Source organism: Aptenodytes forsteri, unplaced genomic scaffold (genome assembly GCF_000699145.1).
Source record: "Aptenodytes forsteri isolate BGI_AS27 unplaced genomic scaffold, ASM69914v1 Scaffold54, whole genome shotgun sequence".
NCBI classification, from domain to species: domain Eukaryota; kingdom Metazoa; phylum Chordata; class Aves; order Sphenisciformes; family Spheniscidae; genus Aptenodytes; species Aptenodytes forsteri.
In genome coordinates this window covers 18,517,690-18,532,980 of record NW_008796044.1, presented here as the reverse complement: position 1 = coordinate 18,532,980, position 15,291 = coordinate 18,517,690, and the positions used below count along the sequence as shown (strand labels likewise).

The window sequence follows — 15,291 nt, the reverse complement described above, 5'->3', positions numbered from 1 at the left end:
AAAGCCAATGCTGTACTCCCATGGGTCTCGTCGTGGGCTGACGGTTTACTGCATCTCACTTGGCTGCAAGCTGTCAGGCTTTCCATCCTGAACATCCCAGTTCATCTTGCAGCCAGCAGATCCAGACACAAAAAGCCTAGCTAGCCCTATGCCTCCTCAGCCTCGCGCCTTTGGGTCCGCGTCTCTAGCCTCTGAAGGGGCAGTCGCATCTTGCCCTGCTGCCGCTCCCAGCAAACCCCGCAGCGGGGCCAGGCTGCCCGCACAGCACCCGGGGGACCAGGCAGAGGCCCCAGTCTCGGTGAGAGATCTATTCTGTTTGTTTGGTCTAGTCATTCTACTTCCTCCCAGGCTATTTTCAGACGCATTAGCAGAGCGCGGCAGCTATTTCTGCAGGAGGAGAGCAGGCAGAAGCCCTGGCAACGGGGGAGATGCAGGCACGGCCAGAGCACTGCGCGACACAGCATGCTTGGGGTGGTTATTGGTGCTCTCTCTGCAGCAATGCTCGTGGGGTTTCATCCATCAAAAGTACAACAGCAGAGAACCTGACGTTGCTCTTCCCATCCATGGCAAAGCGCAGCGGCTCCAGAAAGGCAGCGCAGAGCCAGGATCACCGCTCGCAGGGCACCGGGCTGCCGTGGCACAAGGCGGGGAAGAGCAATTTAACCTCAGGAGCTGCCAACCACCTACAGACCACATTCAGCAGAGCACATAGGCTCTTTTCAGTACTAAATCCTCAAAAACTGATAAGGCCTGGGAAGAGTGGTAATTTCTAACTTGCACTTCCCAAAAGTGATTCAGCAGGAGAACGTGAGCTGCAACAACACTCTGCAAAAGTCATTTGGTGCTTGGTAAGAGCCGATCCTCTGTTAGAAAAGAAAACATTAACAGGTGCTCTCATACTGGTGGGTTTGACCCATTTTCTGTCGCTTCTGTGGTACATATGGGCAAGGAACAAAGGATTAACCCTTCTCCCTAACTCCGCTCCCCATCCAACCAACCCAACAGTTGGCTTTCGGCACACATACAGCAGCTTAGCACTGTTTCACCAGCGGAAGCCGTGCATTCAGGCTTGCAACAAGCCCAGGTCCAAGTAAACCAGACATAATGTGTTTGATCTCCGCTAATCCCATTGGTGAGTCAGTCAATACTCACCAGCTTAGTGGTTTGGAAGTTTACTCATTTCGAAGGGAAGAGGAAACCACCTAACCATAGCCCCATTTGAGAAAGAAAACATTCAATGCCAAATATTTTCAAAACACTGAACAAAGTTCCTTGTTGTGCAGAGACAAAGCGATTCAAGAGTAGTCCCTGGTAGCTGAGGAGCTGCAGTGGCACCGGCTACAGGCTGACAGCAAACCCTTCCCCCATGGCAGGAGCGGGCTTTTCCTTGGGTGACTGCAGGTCTCAGCTGCACCCCCTTTCAGCCAGGGCTTAAGTCTGAGTTTAAAGCAAGCTGCTGCTGAAGGCACAGATATCCCAGGCAGAAAGCCCTGGAAGGGCTCTAGCTCAACTAGGGAGACACGGGAAAAGGAAATATTGGGATTTCTGTCTCTTTAGCCAAGACATTAAAACAAAGAAATTTAAATCGTTCATTTGTGTTAAACTCGGCACTGGACTCCCAGCGAAGCGACGAGCTCCTAGGGAGACAATACTACTATCTGTCGTGCCAGGTTCCCTCACGCACAGGGCAAAAAGGTGATAACATGAAAATGTTAGTTCTGTCTTTGAGCAGATAACAACTCTTCGGGCTTCACTTCGAAGTCAAACTTACTTAACAGCATGAGGGGAGGGGCTGTGAAACTGAATTAAAAACCTATTTACATTGCAAATAGCTCTGCATTTCTTCCCACAGTGCTCATTTGCCAAGGCATCCATTGCACCACTTTCTTGAGCAGAACCCTCTTCCTGGTTGTGATGCATTTAAAACGCACCCCACACATTACGCCTCATTCATTATTTATTTGGACGATGCCCACGGGGTACCACGTGCTTAATAGTCAGGTAGGATGGCTGGCGCTGAAACAGCATCCTACTAATGCTATCAACATGCAGCCGTGTTCAACTCGCTGTCTGCAGCCAGCCTCATTTTCACAGGGTTTCCTTGAAGATCAACCGTTTCGAAAAGTGTGCTCATTAGATTACAGATATCTCAATTATTCAGTGCAGAGCCTGAGACAGGGAAAGCCCTTCTCTGACTTCCTTTCCCAAAAGATAAACAAAACCTATCTATCTTTGTTCCCTCACCTAACATACAAGTGATCCTGAATACTGGAGCTTAGCTAGATTTTGCTGTTGGGCAGCTCACGTCCCCTCCCAAAGCCTGATGTGGCACGCACAGACACACGCTGGAGGAGCCTCCGTTACGCGGGTGAGTCTGCCCACCCGAACCAGCCCCGAGACTGTCGCATTGGGACAGCAGGACGCCCTCCTGGATCTGACGTCTAAAATACACAAACGTGAACTGTTGTGGCAAACAAGATAAAGGACCTGCTGATTCATTACCACATCATACATTTCAACCTCCAGGCACCAAAACCTTTTGCCTTCTTCTGGGATGCAAGGGGGGGAAAGGGACATTTTGTGATCAGCAGGAATCCATTCCTAAACTGAGCGGATGCGTGAGACCAGAGTAGAACATGGTAAACACTTCACAAGAAAGTATGTTTTCAATATGCTACAATCTAAAAACTAAAGAGATTTTTCCATACAAGACCACACAGGAAATTTGAATTTTCTCAATATCTCAGCTTTTGTGAAAAACAGCCTGGGTTTAAGGAGCTATGACTAAGCATGCAGAGAAAATGAGAAAGTCCAATAGCTTTTCCTTCTTCCAGAAAAACAAACAAATAATGAAAGCAAGAGAAACAGATAAGAACTTTCAACTCCTGTAGCAGCTTATCATAGCGAGACCATCTAAACTGCTGAATGAAAAAACATAAGAGCAGATTAATATCAGGGTCTCGAGGGCTGAGTGGAGTTGAGTGCACGGAGAAGTTTGAAGTCCCAGTCTGAGCAGAGCAGTGTACCCATGCGCTGCTGCGTGCCCCAGACAGGACCCCACAGTCATGGAGCACTGGTCCAGGCACCAGCAGCAAGATGTGGCCCCAAAACGAAGATGAGAAAAGGTGTAAACAAGGGGGAGACTTTGTTCCTGAATTCAGAAAGTCTCACTTGCCTGTGTAAAGCTTACAGCACCGTCAGTACAACTGCCGCCAGCACGCTCTGCAGGGGCAAGGGCTGGCGTGGGTCTCTGTGGCCGCCACGGGGGGGAACAAGCTTCATCTGCTCCCTGCCAGCCCGCCTGTGAAAACCCCATGGATTGCTTTGTTTAAAAGGTCACTGGAAAGGCAACACCCGCAGAGGAACAAGTACAAGTTGTATTGCACGTGCTGTCCAAAGCGCCGGTGAGAGCTGCCGGCCGGCTGTGGGGAACACCAGCAGAGGTGGGGTGGCCACCGGCCGCCCGGCCCCGGCACAACCAGCACCGGTGCTGGGAAGTGGCCGCAGGCAGGGTGGCACTCAGAAAGAAATATGCGGATCCGTAAAGTGTGTACCCAGAGCAAGGCCAACAACCTACCTACTGAAAACCATCTGGTCAGGGAAATGCTCGGGCAGGTGCATCGCAGCTCACCCACCCCGATGCCAACCATTACGCAGCCCGACAGAGCACGGTGCCAGCCACTTTGGGGACACACAGGCGGTAGCCCAGGGGAATGGCATTACGTGCAGGGTTTACCGCCTTTATGAACGACTAAGAGACCAAAACCCCCAAATTCTGAATACCTCCTGTGCCCATAAAAGCCAATTGGTATTAGAAGCACTTCGCTTCTGGCCCAGAGCAATGACCTACATTATCCTAAATTACAAAGCCTTTGTCATCAGCCAAATGAGATACTCCTCCTCCTAAGACTCTTTTTGTTAGACACTGGCTGTCATCCCTGTTTACCTTGTTTACAAAACTCATTTAATGCACAGAGACTACAAATAAGTTTAGTTAGAAAAAAAGAGCATTAACAGTAAAACACAGTATCCATCACACTGGGAATGTATTTCCACCAGACACTAGAACACCATTCTGGGGCTAATTTTGCTGTAACAAAGCAATAAAATACTCCTAACTTCCCAGAGAGAAAATCAGAACTATTTGCAAATGCAGTGTTAGGGATTTCTCAGACCTCTTACGAACACCTGTACCACAGCTTTCCAGTCAGCATTGAGAACTTCGGCATCTCCTTATCAGACAACAGGGAGAGGAAGCAATGTTGTCATAACAGATTAGGCTCAAGGTTTTCAGCTCGGTAGTGCTGAATCATCTTTACAGGAGAAAAAAGAAATTCCCCCCCCTCCCTGTAACAAGCAACAGCTTCTCTGGGTGTTATTTAAAAAGCTCCAAGCCTGCACCCCATGTTGCATGTATCCCAGTTTCCCAAAATGCAACGCTGACAACAAGCCCATTTCTGTGCCGATGAAAGTAACCGGGGAAGACCCAGCCGAGGCTGCCACCTCTAGGCTGTACGGCAAACCAGGAGCTTGAGCATGGTCCCCTCGCTCCTGTGTCTGTGTCAGCACCACAACACTGGGATTATACTGCATCCTGCAACACCGTGCAAGGTAGTATGGACAGAGCTTGAAGAGCTATGCACATTTTATGGCGATAGTAGATAAAAATACTTGAGTAGAAAGTGAAATTTCCTTGTATGTACTTGTATGTGTGCGTGGCTGTTAGCATGGGATTTGATACATAAGCAAACCCTAACCACGTACAGGTTTTCTGCTGCCAGCTCCAGCAGGAGGCAGAGGGATAACCCCGGCCCCAAGCCCCGCCGGCGCTGCTTCATCCTCCTACCCCAGTTCGTAACACGGACACAACTTGTCAGGCCATAATAAAACAAACTGGTAACTAAGCCAGTCTGTGCACAGAGAACTTAAAAAATGATGGAATATGCTTTAGGAGAGCCTGGGAAGGAAGTGGACTTCACACTGTCCCCATGGCACTGAGGCACGCAAGTAACTCACTGAAAGCCACAGAGCAACACCGCAGCGGAGCACGGGCTACCTGCACCCACTGCAGAGCCCAACGGGGGACGCCGGCTTGCAGGTGCCTTTGCAAGGTTATTTAAGTGTAATCTGTTGCAGCAGCAAGAGATGTTTTGGACACAAATGCTGGGAGGCAGCGATGCATCACCTATGCAGCACCGCTGGAGACATCAATGGGCTTTGAGCGTTGCACAATCACAGGTTTCAACCCGGAGCCTGTGGAACCCTAGCGCGTGACACTGCTCTGGAGGGGCCCGCAGCAGATAGCCCAGAAAAGCTGACCGAACACCAACGCGATGTGTATCTGGAAAGAAACAGAGGGGGTGCACAAACTGAAATCTGCCGAAACCCACAGCAGTGCAGCAATGGCCCTTGTCCTTGCCGAGGAAGGCACACACACAGCCCAGCGTATTCTCGCTCCACACATACTTCGGAAGGGACAATCCAATTTAATTGTCCATAGGAAGCAAGCGATGCGTACAGAAAAATCTTCCTGCTCTCTTAATCCACCTGTTTCCAAGCTAACCTTTTGAACGGCAGTTTCAAACTTCAGGAGAAGCACACTCCGGTGGCGTTACTCACCCTTACCTCTGAACACCACAAATGCACGTGGTTTTCTCAGTATCACAGTGTTCTCCTGGGCTGGCTTAATAAAAGGCGACTGCATGCACCTATCACTTACAAGATACTTGACTCTTGCTGGACATGGCTTACAAGTCTAATTTTCATTTACAAGTTGCATACAGAAAAGAAAGGGGAAAACTGCTGTAAGTCAAAACACAGTACGTGTGAGACAGAGAAGCATCTTGGGGATGTTTGCCTTAATCATGTCCAGACTTCCTGCGTGGGGCTAAAGAACAAGACATCAAGTTTCTAACTTCTCTATTAGTAGAGACAATAAAAAACCACCAAAAAAAGGCAAAAAAACCCCAGCCCAAGACAAAAAGCCCACTACACAAATCAGCCTTCTCCATTCTGCAAAAACAGACACAGACACCGCTCCAGCTAGCCTTTGGTCAAAGATAGCCTATCATTTGCGGTCAGCGGACTTGGGTGGAGAGTGTGGGCTGAAGTTTTTGCCTGTGCTCGGGTCCTTAAGCCAGAGCTGATCTCCTCCAGCACGAAATGGAAAGCAATGCCTCCGAAGGCGTTATCTTCCTGCTGCCCGAGCCTGGCTGACCTCCCGAGCAGTGGGCACGGTTCTCCCTCCCCACGGTGCCCAGGTGAGCCCCAGCACCTCCGGCTGCGACCGGGCGCCTCTGCACAAGGAGCTCCAGATCACCCGTGTCCTCAGGGCCACGCGGCGAAGCCAGGCCAGGCTCTGGCAGGACGGCTGCAGGGTGGCACCCACGCTCTGCCAATCCCCGATAATCCCGGGCTGGCAAGGAAACCATTCCTCGATACGCACCGCTTTGTAAAACAGGCCAAATCACGAGTGCTGGGCAAGGTGAAGGTGATCTCCAGCAAATCCTGGCCTCGACAGCGTCACCTGAAGCCCTGATGGTGCCCAGATCTCCCAACGCTCAGCATGACTATCCCGGGGAGGGGGAGACAGAGTGGGCACATCACACTCTTTTGGCCATGGCAAAACCTGTTGCCTCCTCTTCCTCTTAGCTTAACTATTTTGGAAATAACCATTATTTTAGACAACTAATGACAAATTCTGATACCAAAAATATGCAGAGTTGCCTGTATACTGGGCGGAAAGCCAGCCTTTTATTTCATGTTTTCTGCTCTCGCTGTCCTCTCAGGCAGAGGCAATCTCTTGCAACAGGAATGTGTACATGAAATGAGCAATTTCTCAGGTTTCCCCGCCTTTGCCACTCCCCTGCCATTATTTACATTCAGCAGGCATATTTCTGGAGTAGCTCTTGATCCCATGCCTAGCAGGCTCCAGACATCAAGGGAAGGTTCAGCTGCCTCTGAACATGCTGCAGAAGAAAGCTATTGTGGTGGCTGGCTTCTCCTCCTCCCAGTTTTATTTTGATTTTCACATTTTAAAAAAAAAAATCCTCAGGGCATAGGAAAAAAAAAAAAAAAAAAACCAAACACGTCAGCAGAAATACTCCAGCTTTCTGGAGGAAAGCGTAGTTACAGAGAGCGGGAGGCAGCCCCAGGGTTATCCTATCCCTGAGCCAACACAGGCAGAGCTCCATCACCCCAACCCCTCCCTGCCCTGGGCTGGCAGCGAGAGGGGCTGGCACCGAAACGCTGCGGAAGCACAGGCTGGGCAGGGAGAGGTACCACGAGGTATTCCAGCGTTATTCAACACCTTGGGTTTTGATGAACTCGGGTTTTCCCCAAGACCTCCTGGGCATTCCCGCAGTGGCCAGTGGAGGGGAGGACAGCTGGAACATGAACAGGCACACAACTGGGAGGGCACAGACATTCAGTGACTTTGGATCGAGCTTTTCTAAACCATGTAAACTTCCTGCAGCGAGGAAGATAGGAGGCAGTGACTAATACCACTTGGAATAGCAACCCCAGCCTGGTTTTCCTGTTTATATATGTAAGCCATGCATGATGCTAATTAGATATGATAACAGGCTTTCATTCCTAGGTGCTATAGATTGAATCCACACATACATCTGGTTCAGCTGCTACGTGATAAATCACATCAGAAAGCATTTTACTCCTTTAGGAAAAAGAAGTGAATGTAAAGTGCCCAGAGGTGCAAGCCGGACTTCCATTACCGCCCATCCATAGCGGACCAGCAACAGCCACTCTCCAGCACAAAAGCTGTAGTTATTCCAACACATACCCAATGCTGGAAAGAGGCATCATATCCCTGCCAAAACACCCACAGAGCATCTTTTCCATACTTGCAACCATTTACCTTACATGGCCAGAGACTGCAGAAGTGCTAAAACACCATTAAAGTTTGAGAGACTTGAGTAAACTCGGCACCTTGTAAACCGAAGCACTAACTCAATATACGGAGAGCACCTGGCTAGAAGCACCAGGGAGAGTGCATTTCCATGGACTAACACTTTCCATTCACGGAGGGTATGACTAAAGGACAGGAGAAACATGGAAACTGCACAAGAACTACCCAGGAAAGCCAAGTACAGATGAGTGCAACCTTTCCCTATGCACGGCTAGCGTAAACCCCGGCGTGTGCATCCTTTCGGCGACCCGGGCTGCAGGTACGCCAAGGCTGCGACGCCCCTTGGCACTCACCGATCGACAGCTTCCACATCAAAGCAAAACCTCTTCTCAATTGAGTCGGTTTTCCGCCGTGTGCAAGATTTGAGGATAACAGCTTCATCTTCTCCCTGAGAAGAGACAAAATTGCAGATAAGGCTGAGAACAATCAACCAACCGTGTGCCTGTCCCCAGCACCCACTGCGCTTCTAATGAACATGTTCAAACCTGGGGGGATTTGGCCGTATCAGCCTGCTAGAAATACGTATTTATATATCTGACGTGAGGACTTGTCTTTTCACCCTTGCAACCATGTTTAGTCCAAAATCTTTCACGAGGAGCCTTCCTTTCTGAACGCACATGATTAAATTTGTGCATTAAGCATCACGTGACCCATGCTTCAGTTGTGTTGGACCACAACTTTTGGACAAAGTCAGCTTTATTTTCCATTGCTGAACAATGCATCATAGACCTGGCTGTCAATTTTCACTGCAGGCCGCATTTTTGGCATCATTCTGCACATGAGAACTCTTAACGGGAGCAAACATGTCTTAAAATGTTTATTATATAACAAAGCAACGACAGAACCATTCTCCCATCCAGGCATCTGCATCCAAGTTGTACTGGATTTCCACACGCCGAGCAGCGATCCGGCAGGATCCGCGTGCACTGCTGTCCTCTGCTGGAGGACAACAACCCTGCTCAGCCCCTGCCAGCACAGACATTTCTCCTTCTGCAATTTTTAAAATCCACTGATGACTCAATAGAAAATGAATTCTGAACGAGTTCCTGGAGATGGCCACTTTTCTGTGCTCTCTGTGCTGTTCTTGATGACACCTTGGCTGACCATCCTGTTCCCTGACATCACCATTTTTCCAGGAAACATATTTAGGGACCCAGAACAGACCCAGGAAGACAGACGTGAGAGAGATCCCTGCAGGGCTTCTCCCCAGGGTTCAGCAGAGGCTTCCTGCACCTGGTCCTCCCCAGCCTGGCCTGCTGCTGGCACAAGGCTGCTCCCGAGCTGCCGAACTCCCCGTACAGTATTCAGGGAGCACCCCCGCTTCAAACCCACTAACATCCAGCTCCAGCCACAGCCCGAGGCACGTTCACGAGGGGCTGATACCACGCGCACTGTCCTTTGTGACCCACGAGCGATGGGTCGCCTCATGCAGCACTGACATTGCCTGTCACTTGGCGCCTACTCCAGCCAGACCCCGAAATGGCCAGCAGCGCGGCCACAAGCCCCTGGGCTGCTCCACACTCCGACGCCCATGCCAGTCATCACTGATAGACTCTGCAGCCCAGATAGAGCTGCCCCAGCATGGGCAGCGTTTCATGCCAGGATCGTGCAAGCCACGAGACCTGCAAACAGCCCCACCAGCGCAGTGGCTGGCATGGCACACCAGAGCAGGGCTCCCGCCCTGCGTGAGAAGGGCAACACAGCTGTGTCAACAGCGCCTGCGCCCCAGGTTGCAGGGGAAGCCGTGAAATGGGAAAAGACCACATGAAACACAGTGCAGCAGCTGATGATTACAGGGCTGGGACATTTTAATGCTGAATTATAATGAAGATGCTCCGAGGCAAGAGGAAATTAATTTTAAAAGTTGCCCTCCCCACGGCTGGCTCCCTTTGCCAGCAGGGAGCCGTGCGGCAGCCTGTCCAGCTGCCCGAGGCACTCCCCTGCAAGGGGATAATGTTTGCAAACGGCCCCACCCTGGAACGCTCCCGGGAGAGGGGGTCTATTGTTCCTGCTGTATAGAAGAGCAAAGCCAGTCCCGGCTACAGCTGGACTTACGCTGCCCGGGGAGCAGTGGGGCACATGGTGTGCGCTGGCCCCCCACACCCCACACCCATGGCTCCCCCTGCTCCTCCACACCCCCTCGGGCCCAAGGGGAGCTCCAGGCTCTCCTGTGGCTCTGTCTAAAACAAAACAACTTCACTGGCCAAGTCATAGGCATTGGGGAAGGAGGAAAATAATGAAAGGGTTCTCTTCTCCGGGCCTTGGAGCAGGAACTAGGGACTGGGGAGCAGGCACCCATGGAGCTGGAGCGTGGTGGGTGCGTGTGGCACAACTCCACTCCGCTCCCAGCCCCAACCACCACCTCCACCCACGGAAACAGCCACAGCCTTGCAGGGCACAGTGCAGATGCATGACCCACCGTGTGCCCGGCATCGCCAGAAACAGCGGGAGTGGAACCGAAGATGAAACTGCACATGCTTCAGCTTTTAAAGGTCTCTCCTTTTACAAACAGAAATAAGTAAATAAAGGACAGACCTAAAAGCAAGAGGCAAAAGACCCAGTCTTAGCCCAGATGCAGCTGCTGCAAACTTGTCCTTACAAATAGCTGTGTGCAGACACCGGCCTGGATGATGGAGCTGAAGCATGAAACAGAGCAGAGTCCAAGGGGCTCTACCCACTTGGGAAACCAGCTCTGCTCTCAGCACAGCTGACAGTTTCCAAAGATCTGTGGGCTTTGGGGGTTTTCTTGCCTTGTTTTTTTAAACAAGGTGCAGAGTTAATTCCCCATGTGGCACCTGCTCAGCCTGGAATGAATCTGACCCACTTCACTTGCATTTGTGTCACCTTGCTAAAAATGGTTCAGTTTGAGCACCGGAAGAGCGTGCAGCCGGCAGCTCCGCAGTGCTCCCCGGCAGAGACCCCCAGGACGCAGTCCTGCTGCCTGTCGGCACTCACCCCTTTTCCTCCAGATTTCTGGTCAAACGGCACCATCGTGATCCGCTTTGATTCCCTCTGGTACGTGCAGTAATGCTTCACCCAGGAAGTCCCAAAGTGACCTATAAAGCAAATGCAGTTTTTATTTCCAGAACTAGTAGAGTTTCAGTGCCCTCCCATTAATAACCTGTTACGTTTAACAATCATTTAACATGAGACAGATTTCTGTACCTACGGTTCTTGTTGGACTTCGCAAGTGGATTAAGCATTATTACCCCCCTCCTGTTCAGGGGAAAGACTTCTATCAGGCACTGGCAGTGATCCTCCCTCCCAGTGAGAACCTGGCTCCCACATTCCCACCTTAATATCCCACCCATTGGGCCAATCCCTCTCTTTCACGGATTTTGTAGCCTGCTGAATTAGCCTTCATGCCCCACACCCTGATAAACCACCTTCCCAGGCGCCCACTTGCTGCATTGCCCTGGCAGGCAGCTCTGCTGCCCCGGCACGTACGTTTCTCCTGCACGTAGAGATAACCCTCCATCGTGTAAGGGCTGATGTTTTTGTGCTCGTGAGGATTCTCCTTCATCTTCTTCATCAAAGATTCAACTTCTGACCTTGTTCCTTCAAAACGATTTCTTGTCTGCAAATTAAAACAGGAATGCCTTCTCCAATGTGTGGACCCAACGTGGCCTCCTCTGCAGCAAGGAGGCACCACGCAGGGGTGGGACCCCAGAGCTGGGTCACTACAGCCCGTGTGGGAAATGGGACCAGGGGAGCCCACTGTCAGCCACAGGGCAGGTTTTCCTCCTGGGCCTGGATTTAAGCTAAAAGAAAAATATTATGACAATTGGCAAGATGTTTGTATTATGAGTTTTGTGAAAAATTGTTTCAAAAGAATGAAACCAGTCTGCATCCCTGGGAGAAAAAGGGTAATTTTATAACAAGAGAGGAAAGCAAAGCTGCAACGCCAGCATGCCAAAGCCCTCACACACATCCGACGTGTGGGCACCAACCGCACACTGGCCATGGCCACAGACAGCAGAAGGGCTCCGCTCCACAGCCCGGAGATTGGGACGGGAAAAAGTGCTGCGCTTCCCAGAACAAACAGTGCTTTGAAACACTTGCAAAACGGTTTGAAACACTCACTAAAATCACAGGGCGCGCAACAACGTCTGCCTGCTGGCTGACTCCTGGGGAAGCTGGGCCTCTGCGTTTGGTATGCCGTAGGGAATGAACTGCCATGTAGGCTGTGTATACGATCTAGTGTTATTTACAAAAAAGGACTTGCTTTCAATGACACAGTCAAAGCCTTTGCTTGATGGCACACAAACAAAGGAGAATAAAACCTTTATTAAAATATATCAAAAAGTGTTATTTTGCTCTGCAGGACAGTCACGGCGATGGGCACATGGCACAGTGGCATGGGCATGTGGCACACTTACGTTCTGGATGCTGATTGTCAGCTCTGTCTTGAAATCGCTGAAGTCCTTTGCGAGCTCGTAGCCGTGGTGGTAGAAGGTGAAAAGCCCCTGCAGAAAGGCCAGCAGCTGCATCGGGGTAAAACGAATCAAGATGGTCAGTAGAGACCCACAGACGCTTTCAGAGCAACTGCTGCGGAGGGGAAGCATCCCTGCAGCGCCCCGGGGGCAGAGGGGCTTGCTGGCAGTCCCTAGGAAGATGCCCTGTTCCTTGTTTCACTTTCAAAACCTCCTCTGAACAGACCCCAAAGCCGAATCTGTGTTTTCCTCCCCCAAAGCCAAGCCAAGCCCTCGCACCAGGACCCCTCGCCCCCTCTGTGCCCGCTCCCTGCATCACTGAAGCCCTGGGGTCACTGAGAGCAGAGCCAGCAGGTGTAGGAAGGAGCCAGGAGGAAGAGCAGGCAGCACGCTGCCATTCCCTGCGTTGTGCCTCTCCCAACCCCGAGTTACTCTTCTCTCAGCAGGAATTACCTTTGCAAAGAGCCAGGGAGGTTTGGCGCTTCCCAGAGGAGCTTTAAAGGACTCAGCACCTGAGCAAAGGCAGACCTTAGAAAACTCTTTTTTTTTTTTCTATTTCTGTCAGTCCTGCACTCATTTTCCCTTGTGAACGTTACAGGTTTGTTTTTTTCCCCAATCAAGCCTATTTTTCTTTTAATTGCCGGCAGGCCCCACAGTTCAGCCCACCACGACAGAGATGTCCGCAGAATCAAAAATGGAATGTTTCTGGCATGCACGTGGCCGCTGAGCTAATGGCGCCGCGCCCCGGAGTTCACACGGGTGCTTTCTCCCTCCAGATCTCCCTTCGAGATCTGCGGGCCGCAGCCCCGCTCTCCCCAAGCCCCTGCTCCCCCATTTTTTGCAGGCTGAGGCAGCTTGAGCACTCACTTACAGGTTCCACGAACTCAAACATCTTCCTCTCCTGGACCTCTTGCACCTTGAAGACATACTCCAGGGAGACTTCGTAGAAATGCTGCCGAACCAGGTCCACCTGGCTGTCTGCCTGCAAGCGCCAGAGAGATTAAAGAGGAAATACGAAGTCACTACAGAGTGGGACCACTTGGCCTTGTGACTAGAGGACATCTGGGTCTAATGGGAACTTGCCCATGCAGAACAAATTCAGCTTCAGACCCCAGTCCAGGGCTGGACAGATGGCACAGCGATTAAATATAAACCTGATTCACATGAACAGGCTCTTTCTTCAGCTGAAAAAAATGTTTTTGATGACTCATGTTCTCACCTCCCTGACAGCTGTGTAGAAAAGCACGCATTAGAAGCGAGAAAAATGAGAAGTTGCTGCGTACTTGACAATAAAAGGCAATTCTCCACTTTCTGGAAAGCACCACAACGGGAGACTGCCCGAAGCATCCTGGGGCCGAACCGGGCAGTCCACGTGCCCCACCACCCTCTCCAGCAAGCGTGTCACTTCAGTGGATCAGCAGACAGCAAATCCCCTCTGCTTTGCAGGTAATGCCCAAGTGAGCAAAAATAGGGATATGGCCCAACCCCAGCGCGTAAAAATAACCTTGCCATGCATATGGAGCAGAGCTGCTGCACTGGAAGCGGGGTGAGGGACACGGGTATCCCCGGGCTGCCATCCCCAGCACACATTGCTGCTACATTTGCAAGCGACACTTTGTGTAGAGCAACCTGGGCGTCACCGATGCCAGCGGTGCCCACAGGGAGGTCGGTCTGGGTGACCCACCATCCCTCTGACCTCAGCACCAGTAAACTCAGCTGGTCGAAGAGGCTCACCCCCAACACAAGCTGCCATCGAGTCACTGCTCAACAGGAGGCAAATTCCTCTGTCCCGACTGAGGACGACGGGGTGCCCTTGCCAGCGTGACCCTCGCTGTGCCCAGGGCAGAGCCGGACCTCCAGGGAGGAGGATATGCTGTACCATACATCCCATCAGGGCTGGACATAAGGCCGCTCCCGCACTCTGCAAAACCCAGCTGGCAAATACCTGCTTGCATTTGAACAGCAGCTTACTCCTGATTTTGTGTGTGACACAGCTGTGAAATGGCCCATTTTCCCCATGACCTGCCACCAGCATTTGTGCTGTGTGCCCATGGTGAGCAGGCTGAGGTATTTAGCAAACTGAGTTCTGAAAAGCAGAAAATATGATGCAATCAAATAACTTTGCCAGGAGTTTAACGGCAGATTAGACTCTGTGTGTTATTTAATTGGTCAACAGCCAAAGCAGAATAGAATTCCCATGGTTTCCTCCTCTCCCCACCTCGCCGCAGCAGTTGCACATGTGGCCGCTATCACCCTCCAGATGTAGACACCAAGAGGAGGTTAGGAAATATAAAACACTAAATCTCCTGGACACAAACGCTCTTCTCTTAGGACATCAGGGCATCTAGTGAAGCTTCAGACTGCTCATGAACGGGTGGTGTGTGGTAACTTTTCTAAAACGCTACCATCCCATCAGCACCTTTCCCATGCACTTCTGCCGCAGTTGCGGTCCCCTGCCCAGAAAGCCCCTTGGCAGGCAGGGACCACGGCGGGCAGCCCCAGGGGAGGTGCCGGACAGGGCGAGCACTCCCACACGCCGCTGGATGCCACATCCACATTTCACAACCTACACGCTGGACTGCTCTTTCAAAGGCACCCCCTCCTCGGTGGAGCTCGAGCCACCAAGACCAGTGTATGCTTCCTAGTGCCCCAGGGGAAAAAGCCCCAACACCTGAACTTGGGAGCTGGCTCCAGCTGGCTCCAGCCTCCTGCCTTCGCCGCAAAAGCCGAAGTCAAAGTTCGGGGTGGAAAATGCCAGCAGATGGCACCAGCCGCCAGCGCTGCTCAACATGCACCGGCAGCCGCATCCCGTACAGCATCCCACACACGGCCAGGGCCTGCACCCCACACAGCATCCCGCACGCAGCCACCGCCTGCACCCAGCACCGCATCCCACACACAGCCAGGGCCTGCACCCCGAACCGCATCCGGCAC

General features: G+C 51.5%; 1 protein-coding gene across 1 annotated transcript in view; it reads right to left on the bottom strand.

Annotated features, from left to right (window-relative positions):
* Positions 1–15,291, bottom strand: part of ARHGAP26 (Rho GTPase activating protein 26) — a 131,772-nt gene that overhangs the window by 112,004 nt on the left and 4,477 nt on the right. The window contains exons 5-9 of the mRNA XM_009285955.2: positions 13,229–13,339; positions 12,304–12,408; positions 11,372–11,501; positions 10,880–10,980; positions 8,218–8,312 (exon numbers count right to left, since the gene is read on the bottom strand). Coding sequence (XP_009284230.1) covers positions 8,218–8,312; positions 10,880–10,980; positions 11,372–11,501; positions 12,304–12,408; positions 13,229–13,339 — 542 coding nt within the window. The remainder of the gene's footprint in view (positions 1–8,217; positions 8,313–10,879; positions 10,981–11,371; positions 11,502–12,303; positions 12,409–13,228; positions 13,340–15,291) is intronic.